This window comes from Macaca nemestrina, chromosome 10 (genome assembly GCF_043159975.1).
Source record: "Macaca nemestrina isolate mMacNem1 chromosome 10, mMacNem.hap1, whole genome shotgun sequence".
Taxonomy (NCBI): Eukaryota; Metazoa; Chordata; class Mammalia; order Primates; family Cercopithecidae; genus Macaca; species Macaca nemestrina.
In genome coordinates, this window is record NC_092134.1 from 21282103 (window position 1) to 21299420 (window position 17318).

At 41.8% G+C, this 17318-nt stretch overlaps 1 protein-coding gene across 14 annotated transcripts in view; it reads left to right on the forward strand.

Annotated features, from left to right (window-relative positions):
• The window catches only part of LOC105493731 (transmembrane protein 116), a 130032-nt gene that overhangs the window by 30538 nt on the left and 82176 nt on the right, over positions 1–17318 (forward strand). For 9 of the 14 annotated variants that reach the window (XR_011608830.1, XM_071071056.1, XM_071071064.1 and 6 more), the window contains 4 exons: positions 7294–7398; positions 12953–13002; positions 13915–13998; positions 14330–14468. Coding sequence is in view for 13 of the 14 variants with exons in the window: in XM_071071056.1 (XP_070927157.1) it covers positions 7294–7398; positions 12953–13002; positions 13915–13998; positions 14330–14468 (378 nt within the window). In the remaining variant the exon portion in view is untranslated. Of the gene's footprint in view, positions 1–667; positions 795–4291; positions 4586–7293; positions 7399–12952; positions 13003–13914; positions 13999–14329; positions 14469–17318 lie in introns of those variants that run through there. The other 5 variants (XM_071071062.1, XM_071071058.1, XM_071071065.1 and 2 more) reach the window with 4 other exon arrangements.

A 17318-nucleotide genomic window follows, 5' to 3' on the forward strand; every position in this document is an offset into this window, starting at 1 on the left:
CAGGCGTATGCCACCATGCCCGGCTAATTTTTTTTTTTGTATTTTACTAGAGATGGGGTTTCACCGTGTTAGCCAGGATGGTCTCAATCTGGAATCACATAATGTTTGTCCTTTTGTATCTGACTTATTTCATTTAGCATGTCTTTAAGGTTTATCTTGTTGTAGCATGTGTCAGAATTTCCTCTGTTTTTAAGGCTGAGTAATATTCCATTGTATGGATAGACCACATTTGGTTTATCTGTTTATCTGTCAATGGACACTTGGGTTACTTCCACCTTTTAGATGTTGTGAATAATGCTGCTATGAATATTGATGTACAAATACGTTTGAGCCCCTACTTTCAGTTCTTTTGTACATATACTCAGGAGTAGAATTACTGGATCAGAAGGAAATTCTGTGTTTGATTTTTTGAGGAAACACCATATTTTCCATAACAGCAGTGCACAGTGCCCTGGTTTCCACATTCGTGCCAACATTTGTTGCTGTTTTTTTTGTTTTTTAAGTAATAGCCATCCTAATGGGTACAAAGTGGTATCTCATTGTGGTTTTGATTTGCATTTCTCTAATCATTAGTAATGTTGGATAACTTTTCATGTGCTTATTGGCCATTTATATATCTTCTGAAGAAATGTCTCTTCAAGTCCTTTCCCTTTTTTTTTTTTTTTAGGGGGCACAAAGTCTCGCTTTCTTACCCAGGCTGGAGTGCAGTGGCGCTATCTTGGCTCACTGCAACCTCCGCCTCCTGGGTTCTAGTGATTCTCCTGCCTCAGACTCCTGAGTAGCTGGGATTACAGGTATGCGCCACCACACCTGGCTAATCTTTGTAGTTTTCGTAGAGATGAGGTTTCACCATGTTGGCCAGGCTGGTCTTCAACTCCTGACTTCAAGCAATCTGCCTGCCTTGGCCTCTTAAAGTGCTGGGATTACAGGTGTGAGCCACCATGCCCAGCCCCTTCCCCATTTTTTAATCAGATTGTTTGCTTTTTTGTTACTGACCTGTAAGAATTCTTTATAAAGTATTTATATTAATCCCCTGCCAGACATACAATGTGCAAATATTGTCTCCCATTCTGTAGGCTGCCTTTTTATTCTGTTGTGTCCTCTGATGCATGTAAGTTTTATAAATTTTGTTACAGTTCATTTTCTCTTTTGTTGCTTTTGTTTTTGGTGTCCTACCCAAGAAATCATTTTCAAATCTAACGTTATGAAGCTTTTACACTATATTTTCTTTTAAGAGTTTTATAGTTTTAGTCTTACGTTTAAGTCTGTGATCTATTTGTAGATTTTCGTATGTGGTGTAAAGTAAGGGTCCAACTTCATTCTCGTGCATGTGGATGTTCAGTTTTCCTGGTACCATTTATTTATTTATTTGAGACAGAATCTTGGTCTGTTACCCAGACTGGAGTGCAGTGACATGATCATGGCTCACTGTAGCCTCGACCTTCTGGGCTCAATTGATCTTCCCACCTCAGCCTCCCAAGTAGCTGGGACTACAGGTGCATGCCACCACACCTGGATAATTTTTGTATTTTTGGTAGAGATGGGGCCTCCTATGTTGCTCACACTAGTCTTGAACTCCTGGGCTCAAGCAGTCTTCCTGCCTCAGCCTTCCATAGCATTGGGATTACAGGCGTGAGCCACCATGCCTGGCCCCATTTGTTGAAAAGAGTGTCCTTTCCCCATTGAATGATCGTGGCACCCTTGTCAAAATCATTTGATTATATATGTAGGATTTATTTCTGGGCTTTATTTTATTTTTTTTTTTTTTGAGACGGAGTCTCGCTCTGTCGCCCAGACTGGAGTGCAGTGGCGCGATCTCGGCTCACTGCAAGCTCCGCCTCCCGGGTTCACGCCATTCTCCTGCCTCAGCCTCCGGAGTAGCTGGGACTACAGGCGCCCGCCACCACGCCTGGCTAATTTCTTTTTGTATTTTTAGTAGAGACGGGGTTTCACCGTGTTAGCCAGGATGGTCTCGATCTCCTGACCTCGTGATCCGCCCGCCTCGGCCTCCCAAAGTGCTGGGATTACAGGCTTGAAATTCTGATCCATTCGTTCTGTATGAAACCAGAAAGTGTGAGTCTTCCAACTTTTTACTTTTTGAGACAGGGTCTTGCTCTGTCGCCCAGGCTGGAGTGCAGTGGCATGATCTTGGCTCACTGCAGCCTCGACCTTCTGGGCTGAAGTGATCCTCCTGTCTCAGCCTCCTGAGTAGCTAGGACCACAGGTGCACATCACCACACCTGGCTAATTTTAAATTTTTTTTTTTTTTTTTCCTGTAGAGATAGGATCTTGCCATGTTGCTCAGGCTGGTCTCAAACCTCTGGGCTCAAGTGATCCTCCTACCTCAAACTCCCAAAGTGCTGGGAATACAGGCGTGAGCCATCATGCCTGGCCTCTCTTTTTCAAGATTGTTTTAGCTATTTAGGGTCCCTTGAGATTCCATATGAATTTTAGTATGGTATATTTTATTTCTGCAAAAAAAAAAAAGTTATTGTGATTTTGATAGAGATTGCATTGAATCTGTAGGTCACTTAGGGTAGTATTGAACATCTTAACAACAGTAAGTGTTTCAGCCAGGTGTGATGGCTCATGCCTACAATCCCAACGCTTTGGGAAGCTGAGGCAGGCAGATTGCTTGAGCCCAGGAGTTTGAGAACAGCCTGGGAAACATGGCGAGGCCCTGTCTCTACAAAAAATACAAAAATTAGCGAGTGTGGTGGTGTGCACCTGTAATTCCAGCTACTCTGGAGGCTGGGATGGGAGAATTGCTTGAGCCCAAGAGGTTGAGGCTGCAGTGAGCTATGATTCCGCCACGACACTCCAGCCTGAGTGACAGAGCGAGACCTTGTCTCAAAAAAACAAAAAACAAAAAACTAAATAGTAACTCTTCCAGTCCATAAACATGGGTATCTCTCTATTTATTGGTGTCTTCTCTAATTTCTTTTAGCGATGTTTCATACTTTTTAGTGTACAAGTCTTTTGCCTCTTTGGTTAAGTTATTCCTAAGTATTTTATTGTTTTTAATGATATTGTAAATGGAACTATTTTCATAATTTCTTTTTTGGACTGTTCATGTTGATACGTAGAAGTGCATCTGATTTTTGCATGTTTTTTTGTATCTGGCTACTTGACTGAATTCTATTATTTGTTTGAACAGTTGCATGTGTGTGTGTGTGTGTGTGTGTGCGCGCGTGTGTAATCTTTAGAGTTTTCTACATATAAGATCGTGTTATCTGCAAACAAATATGATTTTATATCTTCCTTTTCAATTTCATTATCTTGTGTTTCTTCTTGTTTAATTGCTCTAGCTAGGACTTCCAAAACTACATTGAATAGAAGTGGTAAAAGCAGGTATCCTCACCTTGTTCTGAACTTAGAAGAAAAGCTTTGTCTTTCATCATTGAGTATGATGTTTTCTCTGGGCTTTTCATATATGGCCTTTATTGTTTTTTTATTTTGTTTTTGCTTTTTTGTTTATGAAATGATTTAATATTGTAAATGTGTAATAAAATGGGAATTGTTATATACCTCTGGTGGAGGAAGACTATAAATTGGTAACATTTAAAACAATTTTTTAAAATTTTGTGGGTACATAGTAGGTATATATATTTATGGGGGTACATGAAATATTTTGATACAGGCATGCAGTGTAAAATAATTACATGATGGAGAATGGGGTTATCCATCCCTTCAAGCATTTTTCCTTTCTGTTATAAGCAATACAATTATACTGTTTTAATTCTTTTAAAATGTACAATTAAGTTATTGTTGACTATAGTCACCTTGTTATGCTATCAAATAGTGGGTCTTATTTATTCTAACTATATATATTTTTGTACTCATTATTATATATGTATTTTGTACCCATTACTATATATATTTTTTGTACGCATTAACCATTTCCACCTCCTTCCTACCTTCCCACTACCCTTCCCAGCTTCTGGTACCATCCTTCTACTCTTTATGTCCCTGAGTTCAATTGTTTTGATTTTTAGATTCCACAAATAACTGCAAATATACAATGGTTGCCTTTCTGTGCCTGGCTTGTTTCACTTAATATAATGATCTCCAGTTCCATCTATGTAGTTGCAAATGACAGATCTCATTTTTTTTATTGCTGAATAGTACTCCAGTGTGTATATGTACTAGCCTTTATTTTGTTGAGATAGTTTTCTTCTGTTCCTAGTTTGGGATTTTTTTGGTGGCTTTTTTTTTTTTTAAATCATGAAAGGGTATTGAATTTTGTCAGATGCTTTTCTGCATTAATTGAAATAGTCATATAGTTTTTTCCTTACTTCTATTAATGTGATATATTAATTGATTTTTGTGTGTTGAACCATCCTTGCATTCCAGGAATAGCTCCTATTTCGTCATGGTATATAATCCTTTTAATGTGCTGTTGAATTTTGTTTGCTACTATTTTGTTGAGGATTTTTACAACAGTTTTCATCAGGGATATTGGTCTGTTCTTTTCTTGTAGTGTCATTGTCTGGCTTTGCTATCAGGGTTTTGCTGGCTTCATAGAATGAGTTGGGAAGCATTGCATCCTGTTCAACTTTTTGGAATCACTTGACAGGTTTTGGTGGTAATTATTCTCTAAGTGTTTGATATAATTTACCAGTAAAGCCATTTGGTTCTAGGCTTTGTGTTTGGGGAAATTTTTTGATTACTGATTAAATCTCCTTACTAGTTATAGGTCTGTTCCAATTTTCTATTTCTAAACTATTATTATTATTACTATCATTATTGTTTGAGACAGGGTCTTGCCCTGTCTCCCAGGCTGGAATGCAGTGGTTCAATCATAGCTCATTGCAGCTTCCACCTCCTGGGCTCAAGCAATCCTCCCACCTCAGACCCCTGAGTAGCTGGGACCACAGGTGCATGCCACCATGCCCAGCTAATTTTGTGATTTTTACTTTTTTGAGACAGAGTCTTGCTCCATTGCCCAGGCTGGAGTGCAGTGGCGTGATCTCAGCTCACTGCAACCTCCACCTCCCAGACTCAAGCGAATCTCCTGCCTCAGCCTCCCAAGTGGCTGGGATTACAGGCACACACCACCATGCCTAGCTAATTTTTATATTTCTAGTAGAGATGGGGTTTCACCATATTGGTCAGGCTGGTCTCAGACTCCTGACCTCAGGTGATCTGCCTGCCTCGGCCTCTCAAAGTGCTGGGATTACAGGCGTGCACCACCACGCCCCGCTAATTAGAAGGCTTGCTTTTAAGCATTGTGAGGGCAGCCTTTTATGTATGGCTAATTTGATCCCATTACAGAAGCAATGTTCTTCTTATGATTATGCCCTGTGTATTTTTCCACTCTGGTTGATGAGAAAGCAAACAAACTATTCTTGGCCCTGTGTGAGCTTTAGGGATTGTCCCATCTACTCCTTTCTGATGATTCTTTCTCTGGTTTTCATGGTTTTCTCTCCCATATACATTGATTAATACTTAACCAAAGACTTGGGGTGACCTCTGCAGCTCTCCTGAGAATCATGTCACTATATAGCTTCCCCTGCTCTGATACTGTACTTGACAAATTTTAGCTGCCTTGGCCTCCCAAACTCTGAATTTTGTCTTCTCAACTCACCAAGACAGTGGTCTGTTTGGATTCCCGCTCCTGGACTCACTCTTTTTCTTTTCTTTCTTTTTCTTTTTTCTTTTCTTTTTTTTTCTTTTTTTTTTTTTCTTTTTTTTTTTTTTGAGATGGCGTCTCGCTCTGTCGCCAGGCTGGAGTGCAGTGGTGCAATATCAGCTCACTGCAACATCTGCCTCCTGGGTTCAAGTGATTCTCCTGCCTCAGTCTCCCAAGTAGCTGAGACTACAGGCATGCACCACCACGCCCAGCTAATTTTTGTATTTATAGTAGAGATGGGGTTTCACCATGTTGGCCAGGATGGTCTCGATCTCGACCTCGTGATCCGCCCACCTTGGCCTCACAAAGTGCTGAGATTACAGGGTGAGCTACCATGCCCAGCCCTCTTGTTCTCTTACCAGCTGGTGAGCTGGGGCACTTGATGGACTCACCTTGCTTTTCTTTTTTCAGGGATTGCTGTTCTCTTCTGCTTGTTGCCTACTGTTTGAAAACTGGATGTTTTCATATATTTTATTCAATTTTTAGTTGTTTAAGGCTGGAGGGTAAATTCTATTCCTGTTATCTCATCAAAGCTGGAAGTAGAAATTCCTTCCCTTAGATTTTATCCTACTAGTTCCTTGATATCATCTCAGTTCTTAGGTTCTTTTAAGGATTTTTAAAAATATATCTTATTCATCATGTTTAGTTCTTTTGAATGGAAAGTTGATTCAAATAGCTTAGCCTGTCATTACTAGAAGTAGAAATCCTTATTGCCTTTCCAATTAAAAAATAAAATAGAAAGGCTGGGCGCGGTGGCTCAAGCCTGTAATCCCAGCACTTTGGGAGGCCGAGACGGGTGGATCACGAGGTCAGGAGACCAAGACCATCCTGGCTAACACGGTGAAACCCCATCTCTACTAAAAAATACAAAAAACTAGCCGGGCGAGGTGGCGGGCGCCTGTAGTCCCAGCTACTCAGGAGGCTGAGGCAGGAGAATGGCGTGAACCCAGGAGGCGGAGCTTGCAATGAGCCGAGATCCGGCCACTGCACTCCATCCTGGGCGACAGAGCGAGACTCCATCTCAAAAAAAAAAAAAAAACCAAAAAATAAAATAGAAAAAGATTATATGATATCTTCATAAAAGTGGGACTGTTGGGCAGGTAGAGGTGGGATAATGCTGTGGTTCTTCTGAACAGTCCAAAGGATAAAATAAGAAAGCAGGGCATGTTTTAGGTAGGCCTGTTAGAATTTCAGACTTGGGACCAGGTGCGATGGCTCACACCTGTAATCCCAGCACTTAGGGAAGCCAAGGTGAGTGGATCACCTGAGGTCAGGAGTTCGAGACCAGCCTGGCCAACATGGTGAAACCCCATCTCTACCAAAAATACAATAAAATTTAGCAGGGCATACTGACACGTGCCTGTAATCTCAGCTACTCAGGAGGCTGAGGCAGGAGAACCATTTGAACCCGGGAGGCAGAGGTTACAGTGAGCCAAGATTGTGCCACTGCACTCAGCCTAGGCAACAAGAGTAAAAACTGTCACACACACAAAAAAAAGAATTTCAGACTTGGTATGGTTTTGCCTGATAGACACTAGATGGTACGTTACTAATAGACTAGTAGGTAGGATTCCCATAATAGAAAATAATGGAATATGTTGAAAGAACTTCACAGTGTCAGAGTGAGATAGTTGTGATGGGTTGTTTTGATTTTAACCTAGATATTCTACATTTCCTCATTTCTCTACACCATCAATTACATCTGGTATTTGTACACAGAACTGAGGATGAAACACACCCAGAGTGGACAGAGCACATCTCCACTGGTAAGTTTTATTCAGAGCTGATAGTTAATAATAGTATGCTAAGCCAGGTGTGGTGACTCCTACCTGTAATCCCAGCAGTTAGGGAGGCTGAGGGGGGCAGATTGCTTACGCCCAGGAATTCGAGGCCAGTCTGGGCAAAGTGGTGAAAGCCCATCTCTACAAAAGATACCAAAAAAATTAGCCAGGCATTGTAGCGCATGCCTGGAGTCCTAGCAACTTGGGGGGCTGCAGCAGGAGGATCACTTGAGCCACTGTACCCCAGCCTGGGTGACAGAGACAGACCCTGTCTCAAAAAAAAAAAATAATAGTATGTAAAAACAATCCCCGTATATCCCTGATAAACAGTGTAAGCATGTAGCCCTAGCTAGGTGCATTTATGGAGGTTAATCGAAGGAAAAACGTGTTCCCACAGTTTTCATTCTTTTGACATCACTTCCTCCTCTCCCTTTCTCTCTCTCTCTCTCTCTCTCTCTCACACACACACACACACATACACACACAGGTTTGATTATAGGAATATTATTTACAGTGCTGGCATGCCTGCCTGGTTTGATTCAGGAAGGGAAATTCTTCTTGACTCCATGCCAACCCTGGGAGACCCAGTTCTGTTATTTATCTCCTGTTGTGACCTTAGACATACCATCTCCCTTTCTTGCACCTCCAATTTTTCATTGTAAAATGAAGTGTTGGCTGGGTGCAGTGGCTCACGCCTGTAATCCCAACACTTTAGGAGGCTGAGGCGGGCAGATCACGAGGTTAGGAGATTGAGACCATCCTGGCTAACATGGTGAAACCCAGTCTCTACTAAAAATACAAAAAATTAGCCAGACGTGGTGGCAGGTGCCTGTAGTCCCAGCTACTTGGGAGGCTGAGGCAGGAGAATGGCGTGAACCTGGGAGGCAGAGCTTGCAGTGAGCCGAGATCACGCCACACTGTACTCCAGCCTGGGCGACAGTGAGAGACTCCATCTCAAAAATAAAACAAAAAAAAAAGCAAACAAACAAACAGAATGAAATGTTGGCCGGGCATGGTGGCTCACACCTGTAATCTCAGCACACTGGGAGGCAGAAGCGGGCGGGTCACCTGAGGTTGGGAGTTCAAGACCAACCTGACCTATATGGAGAAACCCCATCTCTACTAAAAATACAAAATTAACTGGGCATGGTGGCACATACCTGTAATCCCAGCTACTTGGGAGGCTGAGGCAGGAGAATTGCTTGAACCCAGGAGGCAGAGGTTGCAGTGAGCCAAGATTGTGCCATTGCACTCCAGCCTGGGCAACGAGAACAAAACTCTGTCTAAAAAAATAAATAAATAAAATAAAATAAAATGAAATGTTAGTCTGTGTGATCTTTAATGTCCCTTCCACCTCCAAGATGCTATGATTCTATGAACTCTTCATCTGATTGATTTTTTTTTTTTTTAGACGGAGTCTTGCTCTGTCGCGCAGGCTGAAGTACAGTGGTGCGATCTCGGCTCACTGCAAGCTCTGCCTCCCAGGTTCATGCCATTCTCCTGCCTCAGCCTCCTGAGTAGCTGGGACTACAGGCACCTGCCACCACACCTGGCTCATTTTTTGTATTTTTAGTAGAGACGGGGTTTCATTGTGTTAGCCAGGATGGTCTTGATCTCCTGACCTCGTGATCCACCCACCTCGGCCTCCCAAAGTGCTGGGATTACAGGCTTGAGCCACCACACTTGGCCCTGATTAACTTCTTAAGGAGATACTCTTCTTACTTTTTTCTGTTGTTCTAGATGTTCATGTTTGAAGAAGGGCAGGGGCAGAGAGTGCTTTTAAAATTTCTTCTCTCACTCTCTCTTGCTGTAAGGAGAAAGGGCACTGAGGAAATAACTGAAAAAGTAACATGAAGAGGCCCTTAAGCAGTATCCTGAACAAGATATCATAGTTTACATAAGAGCTGTTCAAAGTTTTTCAATAATAAAAATTTTTAATTCACAGTCTAGTTCAGTAGCTACTAGCTATATGTGGATACCAAACACCTATAATGTGGCCAGTGTGATTGAGGAATTGAATTTTAAATTTTATTTAATTTTAATTAATTTTAATTTAATTAGCCACATGCAGCTATAGCTACTGTATTGTGCAACACAGGATTATACTCTGGGCCCTTTTCTTTAGTTTACCTCTGGGTATTTATTCCATACTAATAATTACTCTTCTTTTTTTGTTGTTTGTTTTTTTTGAGATAGAGTCTCGCTCTGTCGCCAGGCTGGAGTGCAGTGGCGCGATCTCGACTCACTGCAGCCTCTGACCTCCTGGTTCAAGCGATTCTCCTGTCTCAGCCCCCCAAGTAGCTGGGATTACAGGCATGTGCCACCATGCCCAGCTAATTTTTGTATTTATCGTAGAGATGGGGTTTCACCATGTTGGCCAGGATGGTCTCGATCTTCTGACCTCGTGATTTGCCCTCCTCGGCCCCCCAGAGTGCCGAGATTACAGGCATGAGCCATCGTGCCTGGCCTACTCTTCCATATTTTAAACTCACATAGTTTCTTAGCTCCCTACAAGTTAGTAAGGACCCGTGGCTATATATCCTTTAGTATTCTGTAACTGAAAGATACTATAAAGAAATAATGGCCGGGCACGGTGGCTCACGCCTATAATCCCAGCACTTTGGGAGGCCAAGGTGGGCGGATCATGAGGTCAGGAGATTGAGACTATCCTGGATAACACGGTGAAACCCCATCTCTACTAAAAATACAAAAAATTAGCCAGACGTGGTGGTGGGCGCCTGTGGTCCCAGCTATCAGGAGGCTGAGGCAGGAGAATGGCGTGATCCCAGGAGGCAGAGCTTGCAGTGAGCCGAGATTGTGCTACTGCACTCCAGCCTGGATGAGAGTAAGACTACTCCGTCTCAAAAAAAAAAAAAAAAAAAGAAAGAAAGAATTATTCAATATCTTTCCCTTTAGGTAAGTGAATGTATAAAAAGTCCAACAGCCTTACAGGGATAGCATTTCAAGTTTTTATTTATTCATTCATTCACTCAAAAGCCAATAGACTGACTATAGATTGTGAGACTTATTCAGCCACAAGTCATTCCCTAAAGAAGTTGCCATGATTAGACTGGAAGCCAAGAATGGAGAAAACATGGGGCAATAATTTTCTGAGGCTTGAGTTCCTGGCAGCAGAACAAAAAATATTTGAAAGAAAAATGGGAAGGACATGAGATTAGCTCTAAAATATGGTATCCTACTGCTTTCTATGCATACAGATGCGTATACTATATTTCTCTTTATAACCCATACTCTGTCACTGGTTTCAAGAAGAAAAGCTTTAGCCTAAGAGATATATATATATATATATATATATATATATTTTTTTTTTTTTTTTTTTTTTTTGGTAGGGGACAGGAGATTGAGGCCACAGTGAGCTGTGATCATACCACTGCCCTCCAGCCTGGGTAACACCTTGCCTCAAAAAAAAATGAAAACCCAAAGAGGAAAAAGTATTTATATGTGTGTATATATATGTGTGTGTATGTGTGTGTGTGTGTGTGTATATATATTTGGGGGCAGAGTCTCACTCTGTTGTCCAGGCTGGAGTGCAGTGGCGCGATCTTGACTCACTGCAACCTCCGCCTCCCAGGTTCAAGCGATCTCCTGCCTCAGCCTCCTAAGTAGCTGGGACTACCGGTGCATGTCACCATACCCGGCTAATTTTTGTATTTTCAGTAGAGACATGGCCAGGCTGGTCTTGAACTTCTGACCTCAGGTGATTCACCCACCTTGGCCTCCCATAGTGCTGGGACTACAGGCATAAGCCACCGTGCCCAACCACAGCCTGATATATTAACTCTACTACCTATTAGTCTGCTATTATAGCTACATACACACGCGCGCGCACACACACACACACACACACACACACAAAGAGCTTTGAAGATACTTTTTCTTCTTTGGGTTTTCTTTTCTTTTTGTTTTTTTGATACAAGATTTCACTCTGTCACTCAGGCTGGAGTGCAGTGGTATGATCACAGCTCACTGCTGCCTCAGGCTCCTGGGTCCAAGTGATCCCCCCATCTCAGCCTCCCAAGTTGCTGGGACCACAGGTGTGTGCCACCATGCCTGGCTAATTTTTTCTTTTCTCTTTTTTTAATTGTAGTTTTGTAGAGATGGGAGGGTCATATTATGTTGCCTAGGCTAGACTCAAACTCCTGGGCTCAAGTGAACCTTCTGCCTTGTCCTCCCCAAGTGCTGGGATTAGAGATGTGAGCCACCGTGTTCAGCCTGAGTTCTCTTTGAATACCCTAGCAAGACTTCTGCCATAAACTTTTTTTTTTTTTTTTTGAGACGGATTTTCATTCTGTTATCAGGCTGGAGTGCAGAGTGCAGTGGCGTAATCTCTGCTCACTGCAACCTCCACCTCCCGGGTTCAAACGATTCTCCTGCCTCAGCCTCCCGAGTAGCTGGGACTACAGGTGCATGCCACCACAGCCAGCTAATTTTTGTATTTTTAGTAGAGACAAGGTTTCACCATGTTGGCCCAGATGGTCTTGATCACTTGACCTCGTGATCCATCTGCCTCGGCCTCCTATAGTGCTAGGATTACAGGTGTGAGCCACGGCACCCAGCCAACAATAAGCTTTTTATCAGAGATTCATTGGTACCCAGGTAAAAATAAGAGTTAAACACAGGATAACCACCTGACAGAGGAAAGAATGAAAAGTGAAGAAGGGAAGTGAGTGGGAGGGGTCACAAAAAACAATTTTACTTGTTTCCCTAAAGTCAACAGTAGCTGTCCTATTCCTGGTCCAAACTGTTTGGGGCAGATTAATTACCAATATCTGATTATTGATTAATTGCTCACTTAATGCTTACTGATCCCTAACAATGCCATTCCAAATATATTGTTTTCTGTCTAAAAACTAGAAAAAAGCTTATTTTTAATTCTATTATTTCTTTAAGATGTTCTATTCAGTCTTACATCATAAAGTCCTAGAGGGTAGGAATAATTCTTCTATAAGTTGTTTTACGGTGTCTAACACAAGTCAAGATTTTGAAAATGTTCTATCATCTAGTATCTTAACAGTCTTACATCCAAAGGGCATATTTGACCCTGCCCTATTATACTAATCCTGGCCTATTACACTTTTTGCTGGTCATCTTATAAGAAGGGTTTCATTCCACTCATAAAGTCTGAAAAAGTCCACACCTCTCTGGGTCTAAGAGAAAAGAGCTGAACTGTTATTAGAAGATGGAGGATTACTATATGATTTCATATATGCCTGTCTTTTTAAGAGAATTTGTTTGAGTGCCCAAATTCCATATTAGGCTACTTCCTGCAGGCTTTCTTTGTGGCTTTGTTGTTGTTGTTGTACTTTTTAGAATATAGTAATAGAGATAAAATTCTATTATATACAGTGCTAATAAGGAACTATCTATTTGATGAATTTTATAGCAAATATTGCTTGACAGAAGCAAACTGGCTTTTGGAAATCTTTTTGTTCTATTGAGTGTTAACTGATGACTTGGTATTTATAATTATATGATTGACAATGTCTTAAGACATTTCTCACATTTGTTCTTTTCACAGGTGATAGATTATACTTGTCGAGTTGGTCAAATGGCCTTTGTTTTCTCAAGGTAAGATTTTTTCTTTACTTCTTAGCAAGGTGTAGACTCTCATTATTCTGGTGTTCAGGTGGGAACAAATAGGACAATGCCCTTTATTTCTGTTGTCACTCCTAAGTCCTCACAGAGCCTAACTTAGATACAACAAATATGTGTTCATTGGTTCCATTTTTCCACGTTGAATAGGGAAGTAGCTTGATGTTATAGATTTGGGTTTTAGCTCCAATTCTACCATCAACTCTATGTAACCTTGAAAAATTTCTTTGAGTCTTTGGATCACTTATTCCTTTTCCTGTATCATAAAGAGTTGTAATAAACGGTCTTCAGGATATCATCTATTTTATAACATTGGGTAAGACTCTTAGGATTACAGAGTCCAGAAAGGGTTTGGATCTCACCTAAAGTGGTGGCCGTATCAGAGTTGGTTTTAGACTTTGTGACTTTTGCTCCTGGATCTTTTCCTCTTACAGGAAGCTGGCTGTATTTAGTTGGATAAATAGCTGGCTATTTAAAGCTACATTTTGGAAAAGCTTCCAAGAAAGGGCTGATGAGAATGAGATTATCCCTAGTCACCACAGAAAGTAAAAGAGACTGCACACAGAACTCCTTAGTAGATTTTCCTTTCACTTTGACCCACTTGCATTTTTATCTGACCATACAGCTCCCAGAGATTCTCTGTGAAACTATGGTAGGGTTCATTAACCTAGATATAAAATTAATTCCCCACTGCATTGTACTTCCCTAGGAACTGGAAAAGAAGGAATACCTAAGGTATTTGAGTTATTTTTCTTGAAGAAATGAAATGTGTTATTTGTGGAGATTGGTGGGATGATAGAGTTGAGGGAAGAGCAGGAGAATATTCTGCAAAAGAGGAAGGGCATGAAAAAGACTGGATATTAGGGTGATACTTTTTTTCCCTCCCAGCTTGATACCTCTACTATTGATGACACCTGTATTCTGTCTGGGCAATACTAGCGAATGTTTCCAAAACTTCAGTCAGAGCCACAAGTAAGTAAGAACTAAATGTATCATTTTCATGGCAGACTACACCTATTTGTTTCTATAAATAAAGCTGGAAAAAGACTTTCTACATACATTCTGACCAAAGTGCTAATATTAGAAATGGGCTAGGGAATAAGATGTAGTAAAGGCTAAAAATACGTTAAGTAAAAGTGTAACACAAAGTGACTACAAGATAATGTGTCTGTGGGGGAGAGACAAGGTTTTATGGTCAAGAGTTAGCAAAATGATAAGTAAAATAACATGCTTATTAACTTTTGTTGAGCAGCTCTTTTCTTACATCTGTAGTGGTACTTCTGTTTATTGATTTTCTTCCTAGGTGTATCCTGATGCACTCACCACCATCAGCCGTGGCTGAACTCCCACCTTCTGCCAACACATCTGTCTGTAGCACACTTTATTTTTATGGTATCACCATTTTCCTGGGCAGCTTTGTACTCAGCTTCCTTACCATTATGGTATGGTACCACCCTACCTTCCTTTGTGGAGAGATGGGGAAATGAGGGGGATGGGCCAGTATTCCCAGGACTTGGGAAAGATGGGGCAGAGAGGCACTTCTTGTGGTCCTAGAACTAAGAAAGTAGCTAGGAGATCTTGACAATATAATTATTGCCTCAGACTTTTGCACTTCCCCAAATCAAATGATAAGAGAGAGAAAACAGGTTGTATTCATTAGGTGAAAATTATACTCACTCTACAACTAATATAGGCTTCATCAATCCCCCATGGCCAGAAAACTCGTGTGTCAAATATATCCTTTACATAGTTAGGATGACACTGTGAAACACAGAACATATACTTTGATTTAATTTTCCAAATAAGAAAATAATTTTCTTTTTAAAATTCTTCATTTGGCCATTAAATTTGCATTTATGCTGTGTCTAACTGGGGCTAAAGTGTTAAGTGGCTCATGAAGTTTTCAGATACTCATTTCATGTCATCAGGATGATGTACAATTATAATAATTAGCCAGGGGATAAGTTACATAACTGTTTCATACAAAAGCAGTAAATGAGCAAATATGCCTTTGTATTTCCCATATCTATTTTTCCGTATCATTTTCTCCTCTTTTTATATTTCAGTTCAAGAATTACAAGGTATCTACCTGCAGATCAAATGTATATCCCACTAGTACCTGTGAACTAGATACAGTTATGGGGAATTTCCTTTGGCAATTCAAACATAAGTTATAGAGATGGCTCAATTTGGCTGGGCACAGTGACTCATACCTGTAAGACCAGGATTTGGGAGGCCAAGGCAGGTAGATCACTTGAGGCCAGGAATTTGAAACTAGCCTGGCCAACATGGCTAAACCCCGTCTCTACTAAAAATACAAAAATTAGCCAGGCATGGTGGCATGTGCATATAGTCCCAGCTACTCAGGAGGCAGAGGCATGGGAATCGCTTGAACCCAGGAGACAGAGGTCACAGTGAGCCGAGATCATGCCCCTCCAACCTGGGCAACAGAGGATACTCTGTCTTTTTTTTTTTTTTTTTTTTTTTTTGAGACGGAGTCTTACTCTGTCACCCAGGCTGGAGTGCAGTGGCCGGATCTCAGCTCACTGCAAGCTCCGCCTCCCGGGTTCACGCCATTCTCCTGCCTCAGCCTCCGGAGTAGCTGGGACTACAGGCGCCCGCCACCTCGCCCGGCTAGTTTTTTTATATTTTTAGTAGAGACGGGGTTTCACCGTGTTAGCCAGGATGGTCTCGATCTCCTGACCTCGTGATCCGCCCGTCTCGGCCTCCCAAAGTGCTGGGATTACAGGCGTGAGCCACCGCGCCCGGCCCGATACTCTGTCTTAAAACAGACACACATGGCCGGGCGCGGTGGCTCAAGCCTGTAATCCCAGCACTTTGGGAGGCCGAGACGGGCGGATCACGAGGTCAGGAGATCGAGACCATCCTGGCTAACCCGGTGAAACCCCGTCTCTAGTAAAAAATACAAAAAAATAGCCGGGCGAGGTGGCGGGTGCCTGTAGTCCCAGCTACTCGGGAGGCTGAGGCAGGAGAATGGCGTGAACCCGGGGGGCGGAGCTTGCAGTGAGCCGAGATCCGGCCACTGCACTCCAGTCTCGGCACAGAGCAAGACTCCGTCTCAAAAAACAAAAAAACAAAAAAAAAAAACAGACACACACACACACACACACACACACACATACACATACGCATACACATACGCATACACATACACATACACATACGAGATGGCTCAGTTCAAATCATCAGGTTGTAAAGAGTTCACAATGACTAGTTCATATTAAAATGGGTTTGATGGTTTACGTTTGGAACTGACTAACAAGAGAGACAGGTCCCAAATCCTGGCACCTTGAGGATTCCTGATTGCTTCTTTAGAATAGCCCAGGTTTCAATATATATTCAGAATTAGCATTCTAGATTCTTTAAAAATCAGCAGATGGTGGCCAGGCATAGTGGCTCATGCCTGTAATCCTAGCACTTTGGGAGGCCGAGGTGGGCAGATTGCCTGAGCTCAGGAGTTCAAGACTCGCCTGGGCAACACAGTGAAACCCCGTCTCTACTAAAATACAAAAAAAATAGCAGGGCATGGCAGCATGCACCTGTAGTCCCAGCTACTTGGGAGGCTGAGAGAGGAGAATTGCTTGAACCCAGGAGGCGGAGGTTGCAGTGAGCTGAGATCATGCCACTGCACTCCAGCCTGGGTGACAGAGCAAGACTCCATCTCTTAAAAAAAAAAAATCAGCAGGTGGTGAACTGATTCTTTTAGATGTAAGTATTCTCAAAATCCAGTCTCCTTTTGATGCTTATGTAGGGAAAAGAGACTATGTACATGGCTGAACTTGATTAAGTAATGAGGTTATTAACTTAGAGAGTAGATCTGGATTAGGAAAAATACTCAGATTTGTTACCAAGAGTGTTATCTAATTTATTTTTTGCGAAAAACCACATTGAACTTTTGAACTGATTTATATTTGTTTCATGAGCTAAACCTTATTCAGACAGCTGAAGTAGGGAAAAGCAATTTGTTTTCCATCTAAAGGCAAGAAGTGACTTTCTTTTTTTTTTCTTTTTCTTTTTCTTTTTCTTTTTTTTTTTTGAGATGGAGTCTTGGTCTGTTGCCCAGGCTGGAGTGCAGTGGTGCATCTCAGCTCACTACAACCTCTGCCTCCCGGGTTCAAGCAATTCTCCTGCCTCAGCCTCCTGAGTAGCTGGAATTACAGGCACACACCACCACAACTGGCTAATTTTTGTATTTTTAGTAGAGACAGTTTTCACCATGTTGGTCAGGCTGGTGTTGAACTCCTGACCTTGTGATCTGCCTGCCTCAGCCT